The sequence below is a fragment of the Apostichopus japonicus genome, chromosome 12, assembly GCF_037975245.1.
Source record: "Apostichopus japonicus isolate 1M-3 chromosome 12, ASM3797524v1, whole genome shotgun sequence".
Lineage (NCBI taxonomy): Eukaryota > Metazoa > Echinodermata > Holothuroidea > Aspidochirotida > Stichopodidae > Apostichopus > Apostichopus japonicus.
In genome coordinates, this window is record NC_092572.1 from 1,619,428 (window position 1) to 1,636,197 (window position 16,770).

At 36.2% G+C, this 16,770-nt stretch overlaps 1 protein-coding gene across 1 annotated transcript in view; it reads left to right on the forward strand.

The window, feature by feature from the left end:
* Positions 1-3,326: 3,326 nt before the first annotated feature.
* LOC139977029 (uncharacterized) overlaps positions 3,327-16,770 on the forward strand; it is a 33,734-nt gene continuing 20,290 nt past the window's right edge. The window contains exons 1-9 of the mRNA XM_071985985.1: positions 3,327-3,351; positions 5,575-5,683; positions 9,240-9,387; positions 10,886-11,081; positions 12,480-12,582; positions 13,770-13,865; positions 14,571-14,618; positions 15,245-15,294; positions 16,140-16,248. Of these exons, the coding sequence (XP_071842086.1) occupies positions 9,263-9,387; positions 10,886-11,081; positions 12,480-12,582; positions 13,770-13,865; positions 14,571-14,618; positions 15,245-15,294; positions 16,140-16,248 (727 nt within the window). The 5' untranslated portion in view covers positions 3,327-3,351; positions 5,575-5,683; positions 9,240-9,262. The remainder of the gene's footprint in view (positions 3,352-5,574; positions 5,684-9,239; positions 9,388-10,885; positions 11,082-12,479; positions 12,583-13,769; positions 13,866-14,570; positions 14,619-15,244; positions 15,295-16,139; positions 16,249-16,770) is intronic.

The window sequence follows — 16,770 nt, forward strand, 5'->3', positions numbered from 1 at the left end:
GTCGGATTATTTTAATTTATATGGATATATTATCAAGAAAATCCACGTTTACTCCAAAAGAAAATATTGTTAGAGAAAACCAGAGAAATAAGATATGACTCATAATTGAAAAATAAGGATTAATGTTTGAGAAAATATATTGGAATATTCGGTCCCCCTGGGACGTTCGTCAGCAATAATTGGCAGTCGCATGAAACGGAGTGTATAAGAAAAAGTGCAAGTTGCATTGATGGAATTAGAACCAAATAAACCATGACTATACAGGAAGCGGATTAATTAAGGAGCAAATAACGGATTACATATAGTTGTAAATTGATAGTTGTTAAGGGGCCCCAAGTCTTTGTTGAGGCCGGTGATGTGAGACTTAATAGACTTAAGTTTTTTGCTCCTTAATCCGTCTCCCGTTCAGTAATGGTTTATTTGGTTCTTATTCCATCAATACAACTTACACTTATCTAGCGTCATACTTCCATTGTGTTACATTTTGTACTTTTCATTCGACTACCAAGTATTGTGCATATATATGTAACACATTAAGCAATGTGGTTACGCATATATCTGCATTTGGCAACAAGTGGGAAATGAAGTGAAGAAACAAAAACGAATGACCGTATGAAATTATTAAAAATGACTTTAAGCAACGCTTGGTATAAAGAAATGCAAAATTCCTTGCACCCAGATAGCAATGCTCATAGATAAACTCGAGTTTGAAGAAGGCCTATGGTGTTACAAGAAGACAGACTTTCCCCGACAATTCGTTAATATCCGTGGATCACAAATAGTATTTGCAATCCAATACAAGAAAGATTTATCTTTGTCATAAGTTTAAACCAAACCTTAATACCAATAAGGCTACTAAATTTCGTGCATATCGCATATTAAATTGAATAATTTAGTCTTGGTATTTCTAAGAAACGTCGTTTCTCTGATTGAATCCATGAATACAAGAATGTCATCAACCTACTTTATAACATGTATTGGAAAGAACACGATTTATGTAAAATCTTTTCTTCTTTCTTTATCAAAAAGTGAGAGCAAGGGAGCAGTAAAAATGAGCAAAACATTTTGGGGAATTGCCGCATGATATTATGAAATTGCTACTGTACTAGGTGTAACCCACCCTGGTGTGGGAAACAATTCGAGTCAGAATATCTCTGAGATGCTGTATTAGCTGAAAAAAAATCCCCATTGTTTCCTATATATTATCGGGACAGTGGGAAGGCTTAAAGGATTTAAATAAATTAGATGTTTTCCTTAAACCCATCCACCACCTTTCATAATGGGCCCTATAGTCCACCGTAGTATGGCAGACTGTTTTCCGCCAAGAAAGTTAGACCAGAAAAGTAGCGTGTTGTGGGCGTGGCGATCTAACTTGCCGCCAAGTATAAACCGGTTACGTAACATATATGAATATTGGAATGACGTTTGTTGTATAAAGCCGGCGTCTCCAACAAAACTGTTCGTCTGTTCAATTGTTTCTTACAACCGTTGCAGCAAGTTGCAGCTTACATGTTCCAGTGTTTCCTCCAAATTATTATCTTTGTGTCAGGGAAATTTGAAGTTCACATACATTGCCGACAGCGTTACACAGGAAGTTCCCGACTTGTAAAGACTTGTAAGGATTTGAGTAGAATTCCAATATATAATGGCATCAAAGGTACGTAAAATATTTTGCCTCATGAAAATTGTTATGAATGTCGTGTTGACCGCTGGTTACGTGAATGTAACTTTTGGTAATCAATGCTACGAAATCTTGTATATAATTTATATTAAGATGGTTATTTGTGAAGATAAACCCTTTTGAAACATTTCAAATTTAAACCGATATCTTTTAGATAAATCCTTAGGCATGGTAAATAGTTCCTAAAAATTAAATAAAAACTGACATAAATTCTTGAATCGCTACTGTCAACTATGTTGCTGTTTAACGTAAAGAAAATGTATTCCAGTGTAAGCCACTCACATGCCAAAGTTGAGATCTTTCAGTCTAAAATATTGGTGTTCTTTTATATCATTTTTTAAATAATTTTTTTATAATTGTCAACTTTAATGAGGGTAGTCCTGCTCAATGCATAGGCACTGCTTCCCAGAGAAGCCCTTCAAATTTCTTTCTACTTAAATGACTGATAGCAGTGAGAGAGCCTGATTAACAGTGATGATTTTAATGTTATTTTTCCATTTAAAAGAAACAAATACATTTGGTCGGTTGCTAATTCTTGTATAAAAGTTAGGCTAAAAAATCCAAGTTATTTGTTTAGTCACCCCTCCTCCCAACGCACCCTCCCCTTTTCCACTCAAAAAAGAAAAAAAAAGAAAAGAAGAATTTTAAAAATGTTTATTATTATTTTAGTATGGTCTACAGTACAAAGCACTAAATAGAATGAGTAGGCCTACACTTCTATCGGGCGCGTTCGTGGGTTGGGCTGAGTGTGTTTTCGCTTGGGGTTGCTTTATGAGTAGGGACGTCGCTAGAGGGGGGGGGGGGTATGGGGTGTCTTTAATCGGACATATTTTCCACAATTTCCTCGCCACTTTAAGAAATTGTATCTCGCTATCCGTTTACTCCACCATACAAAACTTCTTATGATTTTGAATACTCTAAATAAAATGCCTAGTAGAACTAGGCTACTGTACAACGATTTTTACCAGCTTTAATTCGGTTTATTATATAGCCTACTAATTTTGCTATTGGGTGGGTTGACCCTGTTCGCAAGCTGCAAGTAAGTTCAATGTACATATTGTCTCTAAGGTGTACAATTAAAACGCTCAATGACCGTTTTACCAGCGTTAGCGTTTTTACATTAGATTTAGCGTGACTTTTCTGGTGTTCTAGCGTACGTTTTTTTTCTCCAAAATTGGCCAAATCTAGCTTTATTTGCCCGAAATTTATGGTTCACAAAAAATTGCACGTATCCGAAACATTCGAGGTGAAATTACGGCTTGGCAACAAACACACTGAACCTATTTAAATGTGACTTTTACACAATGTTATCGCAGTCGATACTAAGCGGAACTAAGCTGGTCAACTGACTGAGACGATAATCGTTTCTTGCAGTTAACTTGCGTCTGAATAAGTTGTAATTTTGTTTATTATACAGTTGTTTTGTTACGTAATGAGCCACTATAACTTGAAATTTGTTAAAATATTCATAAAACTGTCTACGTATCATATGAATAAGTGCAACTTGTGATGGAAGGTTAATAGGCTACATTACATAATTATGTTCATGAAAATCTATATCTAGCGTTTTCTGGGGTTTACTTTCGCAAATCTAGCGTTTTTTGGCATGTATCGCTGGTAACGCTGCTCAATGCTAGTCAGTATTTGTAACCGTTGCAGTACGTTACTTGGTACGTTTCACCGAACTCTTGAATATTTTTCAAACTTGGTTCGTATTTTAAATTTTGATACAATAACATCTTAAACAGTTGAAGAAGATAGGTGTAAGACTATTTTGGCCAAATTAAGACTAGAATATATTTTATAGAAATAGTTCAGTGGTTATTTTGTTCGCGGAATCGGGCCCACGTAATGATGTATAGCATAGGAGTAGGCCTAGGTAATATGTAACTTCCTCAGAAGTCATGACCGTACAAAATGAAAAAGGTATGACTATGAGATTTACATCAAGTAACTAATGTTTGAGCAGTGAAAAAAAGTGTTCGGGAATTGGCCTAAAAATTTATCTTCGTGATGATTTCCTTAAATTGTTGGTGTACGAATTTATCTAAAGTATTGGTTTTTCCAAATTACATTGGGTGGTAAGCCAGGCTTTCTGATTATCTCATTTGTATGGTGGCCGAAAAATCCATGTTGTTGAGAAACCTCTCGATTTTACTTAAAAACCCAACCAGTTGGAATTTAAGCCACAACCCCCCCCCCCCCCCCCACCCCAATAATCAGGACTTAGTTACGTCCCTGTTTGGGAAGTAAAGATTTTAGTGTCTGTGTTTAGTGCCATTTGATCCCACTGTATGTTTCTTGTAAAAAGCACACTTTCCATGAATAACATTCGCTATGCCTAACATTAACAATTTTGAAATTTAACCGCATAATGAATAGGCCCAATACTATAGCTTTGCAGTATGGTGTTAATGTTTCCTCTGCATTTTGACTGAGTAAGGCCATACAGAATTTTGAATGCTATTCCATTTTGCCGTTTTCTATGGCAGAACTAAGGATATTGAAGCAATGCAGACCGTCCAAATAATGACTGTATTAAGGTGTATCTGCATTGCAAATGCATACATGGTGAAGGTTTGGTTGGCGTTTCTGTTCTATAGAAGGATTTTGCTGACTTAACAGATTAGTATAAGTAAATTAGTTGAAATTTGAAAATATGATGTACCAATTAATGCCACCAAAAGTGTGGTCATAATATGAGTGATTAGCACACAGTCCGGATGTGCATCTATGTAGGATTCCAAACAAAATAAACTATTCAAAGTAATTTTTTAAAGGGTGAGCTAACTGGCAAGACAATTTTGGAATATAAAGGCCAATTGTGTTAAAACAATTGATACTGACCTTTGTCAAAGACTATAAGATGGAAAACTTAAATACAAGCAGCGACTGCCTATTATGCTGTGCTGTTGTTTGACAATACTGTTAGGTTATATACTTTAGTGGCTACTGTGTGAGTTCATAACAAAGGAAAAAAGAATGCATATCATGAATTTTCATGAGACATACATTGTTAAGTACCACACCTATGTAGGAGGTATCCAACCCCCCCCCCCCTCCCTCCACCGAGTCCCCACTTGATCCTGCAGATCAAGCTTTAAAATGTAAGACTTGTTAATTGATCAATGTCAATATAATGGTATTTCATTCAATTATCAGAGAACAAACACATGAAAATGAAAAATAGTTTTCAGCTGCTCAATGCTTTTTTGCATGTGTATTGCTACTTTGTGTGTTTAGTGCTTTATTGTTAGTGCAGGCATGCTTTTATTGGACTTAGTGCTGGACAAGAATACATCGTTGCCGTGATTGTGGGATTTGATGTAATTGAGCAATTTTTAACAATGATGTTAATTTAATGTTAGTACTGTACCTAGAACCTGCTGGCTGAGTGATGTTAAGTAAATGTAAAGTACAGAACAGTTCGGTGTTTCAATAATTTAATGCGCAAAAGCAGAGTAGCTGTCGCCATTAGCACATCGGTTCAAATTTCCCGCATTTTCTTGACTTGACTAATGGCAGCTGTTGTTATACTGTGGAGTGTGAGGTCACTGGGTCAAAAAATCAGTCCAGTAAAGTGCCAATAATTGGAACTGGTTGAACTCTGTGCTGGTGGATGTTCAACACAAACCAGGGATAAAGTGTCAAGTGCAATTACACTGTACATATCAGCTAGCTGGCCTTAATATTGACTGCGCATGAGCTGGACACTGGTTTAGCAACTGTAGGCTGTTTCAAGGCTGCGCCCCTCAAAAGTATCCACTTCATGGTCAGTGATTTGTGCATGTAGTGATTTTAACTGGCTGTTTGCATATGTCATTCCTCCAGACATAATAACCTTCATATGGAAATGAACAGAATATGTGTGACATCTTTCTCCTTTACTTCAGTCTCTTAGGAAAAGGCGAAGGCTTTCACCAAAAAATGTTGCTTTGGAGCACTGCATTGTGGGGACAACCCCTGGTGGGCTTGAAAGGAGATACGCAGATGACTACATTGGTAAGTTGTTTATTCTGTATACCTTGTATATTGAGCTAGCAGAATTTGACTTTTGTAATACCAGCAGCCCTGCATATAGTTAGCATGTTGATCGTGTACAAGAAGTTTGTGTCATTCATTAAGTACTACAGGAAATGACCAACACTTTTGTGTAGATGTGGTTGATATTTTAAAATGGCAGAGGGTTTGTAAACAATGGCCAGACGCTCTTTGTTTGGTGCTCTGCATCTTTAATTTTTGCAATGATTGCACATAAAACACTTTATCATTGCAAAAAGTACAGCAAATGGATTAGATGCATGCATGGCAGCTTCCTATGGTCACAACCCAGAGCTCATTGGGTTGTAATGGAATTTCAGTTGGTAACTTTTGAATTATTCATGATATAGTCAAGTGGGGTAAAAAAAAAAATTTACCTAAAGTTTGCTCTAAAAATTGGTGAGTAAGAGGTATTGTTTCGGTTCCAATGTTCAAGTGTGTGGAGTGGGATTCTCTTAAAGGGTATCTAACAAAAATACCTTTTTTGTAAATGGAAAGTGTCGTTTTTTGCGAAAAACGTTGTTTCTTTTTACCCCCAAAATTTGCTTAATTCGGGGTAAAAAAAAACAATGCCGGGGTAAAAAAAGCAATGCTAGAAAACAGCTATTTTCTTCATGAATGTATCTTTAAATCATGTTTGCATATAATTACATCTAAGTGTGAGCTACTACCTTTACATGAAAAAGGAAAAAAATTGTGAAATTGTCTTAATTTGTAATTATGGATGGCTCGTGTCATATGTCATGCTCAGCCATATTCATACTGTACAGTGTGTATATGATGCTACACAAATGTGGTGTAATATAGTAGAAACAATAAAGTTGAGCCAATTTCAGTTACTTCTGCCCAATTATTTAACATTTTTGACACATGACAGACATGAAAACTATTTGCCTAACTTCTAAAATCAACATAATGGAAAAATTTATCCATTTGAGCAAAACAGGGAGTACATTGGAGCCGGAAAGTACTTGTTTTTTTTTACCCCATTCGCATCATTTTTTGGGGGTAAAAAAAAAGGCCGTGGCTATTCTTACGACTTGTCGTAACAATCATTTATAAACTATTCTTACGACAAAGGTGAATTCAAGCGCAGTAAAGTAAATAAAGCAACTGCGCATGTAGTAGGGGTAACCCTAACCCTAACTTTAACCCTAAACCCCAATCCTAACACTAACCCTAACCGGAATTTATTGTTACTCCTGGTCGTAAAAAATAGTTCTCCTGTCATAAAAATAGCAACTGCGCATGCGTAGTCGGAAATTATTCTTACAACAGGCGTAAGAATAGCCACTTTGAAAAAAAAACAAGGCCCCCCCATGAAGCGTGAATGAAGTTGGAGTAATTCTACCATGGGGGAGTGTAATATCACTAACTGCTATGCTGTAACTGCTGGAATAATCTCCACATCATATAAGCTGGGTATGCAGGAGAAAGTTTTGGATATGTGGTACAACCTTCAAATTTTGCTATTTTAGCATTCCCTTGATTCGATGAAGCGGTGATTGGCAGCGAAGTGATAGAGTTCCAGAAATTATATAATAATAAACTAGACATATAGGACTATCACCCAAAATAAATTGGAACTTTGGCTAAATATTCCCCTTCTATAAAAAGAGGTTTTTTTTTTACCCCAACTACCCCCTTGTTTTTTTTTACCCCAACTGACTATATACCACCATATAAGAGGGCGTTGTGGTCAAGTGGTTAAGGCAGTGGACTTGTGATCTAAGGATTACAGGTTCGAGCCCTGGCCAGATCATTGCATTGTGTCCTTGGGCAAGGTGCTTTATCTCCATTGCCTCTCTTCACCCAGGTGTATAAATGGGTACCTGCGAGGTAACTTGTAAATATAGTTGCGTGCGCCGGTTTGTGGCTGCACCCTATGGGAAGTCCCCCGGGGGGACACGTGGTTGTGGTGCACTGTGGTGCCCCAGGAGAGATTGATTGAATTGTGCACACTTTAGTGTGTGGGTGTGACAAGTTACCAATGACCAGGGGTTAATAATAATCAGCGCATTGAGACTTAAGTGTGTATTTGCGCTTTATAAGAACTGTGTATTATTATTATTATTATAAATCAAGTTACTTTATCATAGCAGTCTTATTAAGCAGTGACCATATCGACAACATATTTACCATGACATTGAAAGATAGAAGCCCAAAAAAAATATTTGGTTGGTAACTCATATTTTATAATTGTCCTTAATGATCAAGTGATTTTTATAAAATAAGAATAAATTATAGACATGATGCAGCTAACCATTTAACTTAAAAGTAGAAACAAGATAGCAACTTGAGGGTTTTTCGCGCTTTTTCAGACATCGAATGGTATCATACCTAATATGGTAGACTTAAATTTTTCATCCACACTTACAAATAACCAGTGATTAACACAGTCTACTGTATTGAATCATTCACAAGGTTGGCTGCATCAATCATTCCCACCTCAGCAGGAGGCGACCTGCTAGAGCCACTATTTATCTGTTGTGTAAGGAAAAGGATTTAGGCTTGTAATTAATACTTGCATACTCCATTTTGTGTCCTTATGATCAGGTCACTTGAGTGTGTGTGCAAGCCTGGTGGTAATTTGTTCTTGCATGGATAATTGCTAGTGTCAATCATGGACTTGTTCCACTCCATGGAGTTGCTCCAAGGCACTGATGGAAGCTTTCAGTGCTAATTAATGCCTACCAATAACTGTAACCCTAGATTAATGCTGTGATTTGGAGCAGGGAATTGTCATGGAACAACTCCCTGTTTGGAGGGTGTGGTAAGTTTACACAGGGATATTGTCAAAATTCAAGCCGCATGTACAGTGTTACAGGAAATCTCTCCCCCCAGCCCCCCCCCCCCCCGAATATAAATTCTCCCAGTGCAATTTCTCTTGAACCCCCTCAACACTGAATTTTCCCCCTCTCGACTACAATTGGTTAGCACTTTACTGTATCCCACCAAAAAGGGAATAATTCATGGAAATTCTGCACCTTGGGAGAATATTTCCTAGGAAAAATTGCAGGGTTGGGGCTGGGGGGGGGGGGGGTTCACAGGCCAAATTCCTACATCCTAATGGCTTTCTAGCTTAATAGGCCTGTGGGTGCATATTCAGAATTGATAGTAATTTTAATCTAGTCTGCAAAATTTAAAAATGCTTGAAATCTATAGTATTCACTTTTTCACTTGTATGTAAATTATATCTATAGAGCTGGAAATTAACTTTGTCCTGCACCCCCTGAAATAATGACAATCTAATGAATACAGTTCTGTGTTCTCACTCCATATATGATCCTTTAACAAGTTTTGGGAAGATAATTGATTCAAAGTCAGAATGAAATAAATGGTAAAGTTGAAAAAGCTCCCTAACACATCCCTAACCTAAGCTTTACCCTATTTTTGGGGTTAAAATGCTCTGGGCTCTATCTGAAACTCTGTGTGTGAATTTGCTCAAGGTCTTGAAGACTGTCTATTACTTAATTTTTTGTTTTAAGTTATTATTAAACTATATTTATCTCTTCAGGATATGGACTTTTTAGTACAACTATGTGGTCCAAGGGAGATTTTCTCATAGAGTATAGAGGGATCCTATCCAGTGAAGAAGAAGCATTACATTCAGGGAATGAAGCAACGTACCAGTACTATTTCTCTTATAAGGGGAAGAAAATGTGGTAAGAATCTGTCAATTTCTTTTATTTCACTAGTCTAACTTACTTGATTTTTAAAGAATTAATGAAGCAAATAAGTCACCAGAAGAGATTGAGCACCTTGGAACCCAATGATATTATATAGTGTAAGTATACTATTCCAAAGTTCTGTAGATCACATAAAGTGTAAGAAACCCAACTCAAAATTTGACTAACATAGGTTGCCAATGATATTTGGGCCTCAGCAATGGTTACTAGGAAGGTTCACACTGTACAAATTCAAACCCAAGTTCAGGTCACATTATGTACCATTCTCTAATGGTTTTACATGTCAATATATAGCCCCTAAAGATGATCCACTACATCATCCGGGCCATGCAATAAAATGTGAATGAAATTGGAAGGTGTGACGATTTTCAAAGTAATTATATCTTACTTTGATTCTTTCCTGTAATTATGATGACAAACAACAATAGACTTTTAAATGTTACAGGTTTTTGTGTATCATAGAATGTTTAAAATTGGCAGTCTCATAGGCGTAGGAGCCTCATTTGATTTGGGGGGGCTGTAACGACTTGCCCGAAAAATATAACCAAAGTTTTTCGTGCGCTCCGCGCGCGTTCCACATGTTAATGTGCTTATCATATAGGCATTCTTTGGTTATTACATCACATGCCAATAACATACAATCATTTTCTGTGTTTTTACCCTTCCATATTGGTTATAATTATTGGGGAAGTCGTTACAACAAGAATGATAATTATAATAATAATATAAGTTTAACCATTGAAAAACACATAACAAATTCTTCTTCTTTCAGTAGGTGCCAGTGGCGGAGCTATAGGGGTATTGGTCAGGGGGAGAGAATGGTCTGTAGGGGCACTTTCGACACTATCTAAGCGGAGCGCCACCACAGGTTGGCGCGGAGCGTACAGACATTTTTTGAGTAAAGATACTCCCTAGATCGCCGGAAATGACCCTTTCTGGGCCTCGTTAATTTGCAGATGGTGTCATCCACATTTTTTCACCAAAAAACTTGAAAAACACATTGCAATTTATTCTTCTTTCAGTAGGTGTCCGAAAAAATTCTCAGCATATTGCCCGAATTTTCACCAAAAAACTTGAAAAACACATTGCAAATTATTCTTCTTTCAGTAGGTGTCCGACAAATTCTCAGCATATTGCCCGAATTTTCACCAAAAATTTGAAAAACACATTGCAAATTATTCTTCTTTCAGTAGATGCCCGAAAAATTATCAGCATATTGCCAAATTTTTCCCCCCAAAAAAAGGAAAAACACACTGCAAATTATTATTCTTTCAGTAGGTGCCCGAAGAATTATCAGCATATTGCCCAAATTTTCACCCAAAAATACGGTTGGGGGGCTGCAGCCCCCCCAGCCCCCCCGCCTCCTACACCTATGGGCAGTCTAATATGCTTTGAAGTCCTATATGTTGGATAATCATGCACAGTGTGACTGATGGTCCATTGAGTATTTTGTACCTTCTTTCTATCTTTTCAGCGTTGACGCCACAGATGCTACCTGTATTGCAAAGTATGCAAATGATTCAAAGAAATGTAATGCTTATGTGAAGCTGCTGGAAGAAGACGACCATCCTTACCTATGTATTTTTGCCTCTAAAGCTATAGCTCCGGGTGAAGAAATTCGATATGATTATGGTGTGAAGTCTCTCCCTTGGAGATACCCCCAACATAAGGTGACTAACAAGTATTCTTTGTGAAAAACCTTTTGCATTTCACTCATCAGTAATTTTGTAATTGTTTGAGACATAACAGTAGGCCTAGCTGCTTATTTATGATTCTGTGACATAATTTTCCAATGTGCAATTACGTAGCACCATGTATCTGCCTAAGTGCAGTGGCGAGTTAAATTTGACTAGTAGATTTGTCGTCATTGTCACCACATAGTGAGTACTGTTAAAAACATTTTTCGAGGCCTGAAACCTTGAAAACATGTTTTCTCATGGTAGAAATCGTGGATACTTTTCATACATGAATTTGACATATTGAGAACAAGAATTCTGTTGCTTGTGAGCTGAAATTCCTTTAACATGATATCTAAAGCTGGGAATCGGTATACCTTTAATACTTGGTGTGTGGATTCATCACATTGAGTAAAAGACCCATATTGTTTTTGATGGAGGTGTGTATTGCCACGTACAGTACACTGACCTGTGTTTATCATGCCATAGTGTTATTGAATAAAAAATGGTGCTTTGGGTCATAACTATTGTACAGCTAGTTAAGGTTACTAACAAGCAAAAGCCTCGTACAAAGTAGTCATCAAAACCTCTCAATGCACTAATTTTGTTGTGCAATAATCCTCCATGTTTCCCAAGTAGCAAACATATTTTCTTTCAAGCCAATGAACTGTATGGTAAGTAGCCAGTGTTTCAACATGTTGCTGGAAATGTCTGTCAACATTTCCTTCATACAATTATCTCCAGATATATTTTAGAGGTCATTTGAGGTCTGTAGTTTGAAATAATTGAAATCCACAAAAAAAAATTGTACTCTCCTATGTGGCTACTAATGAAAGTTAAAACATAATAAACAGTGTTCATTATTTCCCTGATTTGCAACTGACCTTTTGATAACAATAATGTTAAATCTTTTCAGCTGTCTCCTAGTTATAGTTATATTTTCTTGTAATTCAGGAAACGAAGCACCGATAAACATTCTTCATAAAATGTTACTATATTGTCATATTTACATTTGGAATAAATCAGAGATATATATTGGAAGTTCCAAATAAGAGAATAAATTTGCACAGCTTTTGATTCATACACAGTAATAACAAGTCTGTTTGGAAATAGTTGATTCTTGGGAGTTCAGAAGTTTGAAGACGTTAAAGGTCATCTTGAGTCATTATAGATGTCATTTCTTAAAATGTGAACAATGCTGTTTCAACCAAAAGCCTGCTGCACCATCACTGATCTGATTTTGCTTTTAAATCATGGAACACAATTCAGATGGCAAAGGAGATTCTCAGAATTTTTAATTTGTTTGAGCCAGCATATTCTGATACCTGCATTGTGCCTATCCAGATCCTAACCAGATGTACATTTTCCATGAATATTTTTTTTTTCTTGCAGGAGCAACCTCATCAACTGGTAGAGCAGTGGATTGATGTAAATCACTGTCAAGTGTGCCACTCACCCATGATATCAAAAACATGGAAAGGACTTTCGTGCATTGGTATGTAGATCACACTGCGTTTGGTCACTCTAAATGTAGTCTTTATTGGCCCCAAATTATAGCATGCTAAAATTGCTAAAAGTACTTTCTACATTCTACATGAACACACAATGTGACTAAATGTCTCAGTGAGGTATAGTCCCCCAGGGTCAAAGTTAAACCAAATTTGACCAAAAGTGACCATATCTGAATATCTGGCATACTTGTGGCCAATACAGCATCTATTTAGTGGGTGGAATGACTTGCCAGAGTACAACAATCACAATATTAAAGGGTGCTTATTTTTTTAAATGTCACTGCTAGTGCTGAAAATAGCTCTGTACCCAATCTTTTATCAGAACATTAGAATATTGCTAAAAAAAACCAAATCTTATCATGTTCATTACAGCATTCAGATTTCTCAGTGCCACAATCTACTCTTTGTCTCATTAATGTGACATTAACATCATCATATACCACACGGACATCTATATCACTCAGTCTCACATCGATCTACTTAAATGATAAATCTAGGGCATTCCTAGTGAGTGTTGGGTACAGAACAGCGTAGTGTTCTAAAAATGGGTACGAACTATGATAGCAGTGTATAAGAACGTAACAATCTCTTTCCAATCACATGTGTGATATCCATGTTTCTTGATTTCGAGGCGACTAACCTTGCTGTTATTGATCTGTAGTGCAAGGTGGTGGGAAACATCGAGCCTAGTGTTAATGCAGGGTAGTGAGGTTGAAACTTGTTGATTTCGGTGTTGCTGTTGAATACTGACACTTGTGTAATAGTATGCAATATCAGAGCAACCAATCTGTGTGTAGTAAGCTCTCTTAAGTTACACCTACCAAATTTAATGCTGTTTTGTTTAGCTTAATTATTCCCCATTATGTTATATCATCCATGTTTGGTTAGTCATGTGCAATCAACTTTGAGGTGATTTTGTTGTTAATAATTTATCCCTTCAAACGAAAACCTAAGTCCTATGGTTTGCCTGCTGTTGTGCTAAATTTTATTGCATGTTTCATCAAAATGAATTATGTGCAGATCTCAAATCAGTCTGAGCATTCAGGAAAGTTGTTTTGTTATCAGAATAATCACTACTTACTAATGTGCATCAAATTAAGCAGTTTTTTGAAGATGTAAGACATATTTATAGTGATCATAAAAAACTAAATATTGCTCTTTTTATTTTAAGATTGCCGTAGTGTTTGGCATGTAAAATGTTTTCGGGCAACTCAACAAAATCCAAGGCCTTGTCCTGCAAAACTTCCTACAGCAGAAAAGGCACATGGTAAGAAATATCCAGGAGTACTGTGTATGGATTACATCAATGTTTGCAAGATCTCTTTCTTATGTAGGTTTCACATATTGTTATGTATTAACATACTTAAGCTGACATACATAGTCCATTGTGTTGCATGCCTACCAGACATGATATCGTTAGTTTATCCGACTTTCAGAAAAAAAAAAAAACATAATAGGAAAATATTTTTTTTATGGTCTCAAGTGACATATTGACTATGTGTTACATGTTGTATTCTGGTTAATCTGTAGATGCTCTGTTGTCGACAAGAAGTTAGAGGAACATTTTTTTCGGCAAACAAAATTATGTGCTGACATTACCTGAACTGATTTATGTGAAATTCTTTATATATTTATGGGAATACCTTACATAAATGCAGGGTTATAATTTTCTTTGGCCTATAGCATAATGTACTTTAGGAGTCCCCTTTCTTTTGTGATTTCAAATAGTATGAGTTGTGTCATAGTTGCAAAATTGGTGATTTTGAACAGCATTGTTTTAACTGCAATCTACAAAAATAAAACTTTGATTAGTTTCCATGATTGATTAGTTTCCATGATTGATATGTTGTGTGCTGTTGTAGCATTCTGTCTTAGAGTATATGAATGAAACAAGTTTAACTTCAGAGTTCACTATTGTTATCTTTTCTGATTGTGTGGATATGAAAATGCTTATATATTTTTTTTTTGGCAGACAAAGATGAAACCCTCCTAGATGACAATACAGGAACTGGAGAAAGTGGTGTGTAGAAAGTGTAAATGTTGATTGATGGTGAACTATTGAATGATATTAGAATTTTCTAAGTCTAGTAGATCATCACTCTGAAAAACCTTAATATAACTTTATGATGTTTTCAAAACGAAACTGCTAAAACTGCGATACCAACCACTTTGGCTATTGTGACATTTATTCGGGCAAATAGCTAAAATAACTTTTTTATGAAAACAAGTTTTCAATACAATCATTTCAAAACCTGCTTTCAGTAAGAATGATGTGCAGCATTGGTTAGTGTTCTACAGAGCACCACCCAAGGTCATAAGTTTGAAACTTGGCCTTGGTATTATGTAACACAAATCACAAAGGATAGAAGTATGGTTAATTCAAAAGTATAAGTTAAATTGCACACCTTTTCACATCTTTTGCATATTGATCTGTCACAGTATAATATTCTATTACAATTCAACAAGAAGCTGTCCATCAGTGCTCCTCTCTGACTGAAGTGAAGTGAGTGCCCCAGTCCTATCCCTTAATTGTAATATTGTTAACCATCAGGTTCCATCCCACCCCCACCCCCCCCCCCCTTAGCACTGTTGGTAGCTTCACCAATTGACCTTATGCCATAACATTATATGTTTATATGTTCACAGATATCTGCGCAAGCATTCCAAGCCATGGCATGGCCAACGTTGATGAAATGGTATGTTATCATTCAAGTTATATAAGAACAGCAACTTTTTTGGTCAGTTTTCATACTATGTAACAATAGTATCAAAACCTCATCTGATGGTTGGGATCTGGTGTTTTCATCATTCAGGTTTTTTTGTTTGTTTGAGCTCCCATGTAGAAGCTAAAGGAGTCTTGCAATCCTTATGTGTATCATTACATGCTTTAAATCAATATTTATTCAACTCATCGTACCCTCATTAATGATATGAAGTTATATCACCAATGTTATGTCAACTTCACTGTTTATCAATTTTTAAATGTACTATTTTAATGTTAGCCATTTCTAATGGCACTCAAAGCACCTTGTACCTATTAACATAAATGCATTATTTATTCTCCTCCTTGCTTAATGTTCAGCTATGCTTGTTCAAGCAGCACTGGCCTATTAATCTGGCCAGGACATTGCCGAAAACTTTGTGACCAAGCCTTCTAAATTGTTACACTTTCTACTTTTCAAGTCTAAGTTGAAAGTGTATCTTTCTGGCAAAATTTGTTCTGCACATTTTCCTCATCTTATAAGTATGTGCTTTACAGCATTTTTTAGAAAACTTTTCTTGATTAGCAGTGGAAGCATGGTTGTTGTATTGTTGTTCAAAAATACAAATTGTGTAGTTTTGTTTAAAAAAAAGCTTTGATGTAGAACAAACAGAATTGGTCAGTTTTTTGGTTGATATTAAGTACAGTATCATTCTTGCCATTCCATCCAAATTTTGCATACATTCTTGGCATGGTAAAGGAGATATTGGAAGAAGCCATAATGATTAATAATTTACAACTTAATCTAATCATTTTTTTTGTTAAATTTCTTTCCTGTAGAAAACTATGAAATCTCTCCAACCGATTGTTTTGCTGCAAAAGGTACCAGCAGTTACTCCTCTTGCTTCCAATAGTAATCCTTCCATGGAAATGGAAATAGGAACCAGAGGTAAGTCAAACTTCAATTTAAGTTGTGAGATATCATGGACATGATATAGTTAATTTGTATTATGTAATTTTAAAACTGTCAAAATTAAATTGTATTCTTTAGTCATAGTTGTATGTGTAGCAGATAATGTTGTGAAGAAGAAGTGTAAATTATTCTTGTATTAACAACATTTTACAGCTTGTGCACGTCTCATGTAATGTTAAACAAATGTGTCGATAACTAGAAGCTAGTTAGATGAAATTTTGATTATCTTTAATTGGGTTAGTTTTTGTCATCTCACTCAGAATATTATTATCAGAGTAAATATGTTGTGCTGAATATCACTCCTGCAACCCCCCCCCCCCCAACTGACAAACTATTCGGTTAACACATACAATCACATGCCCAACCCCCCATCCACACACAGACACACATGAAATCATTCATGTTTTTCACCCCTGCAACCAATTGGTATTCCCCTACCATCAATTGGTATCCCCCCAGCCTATGTTTTGGTTTACCATAAGGTAACCCTAATAGATC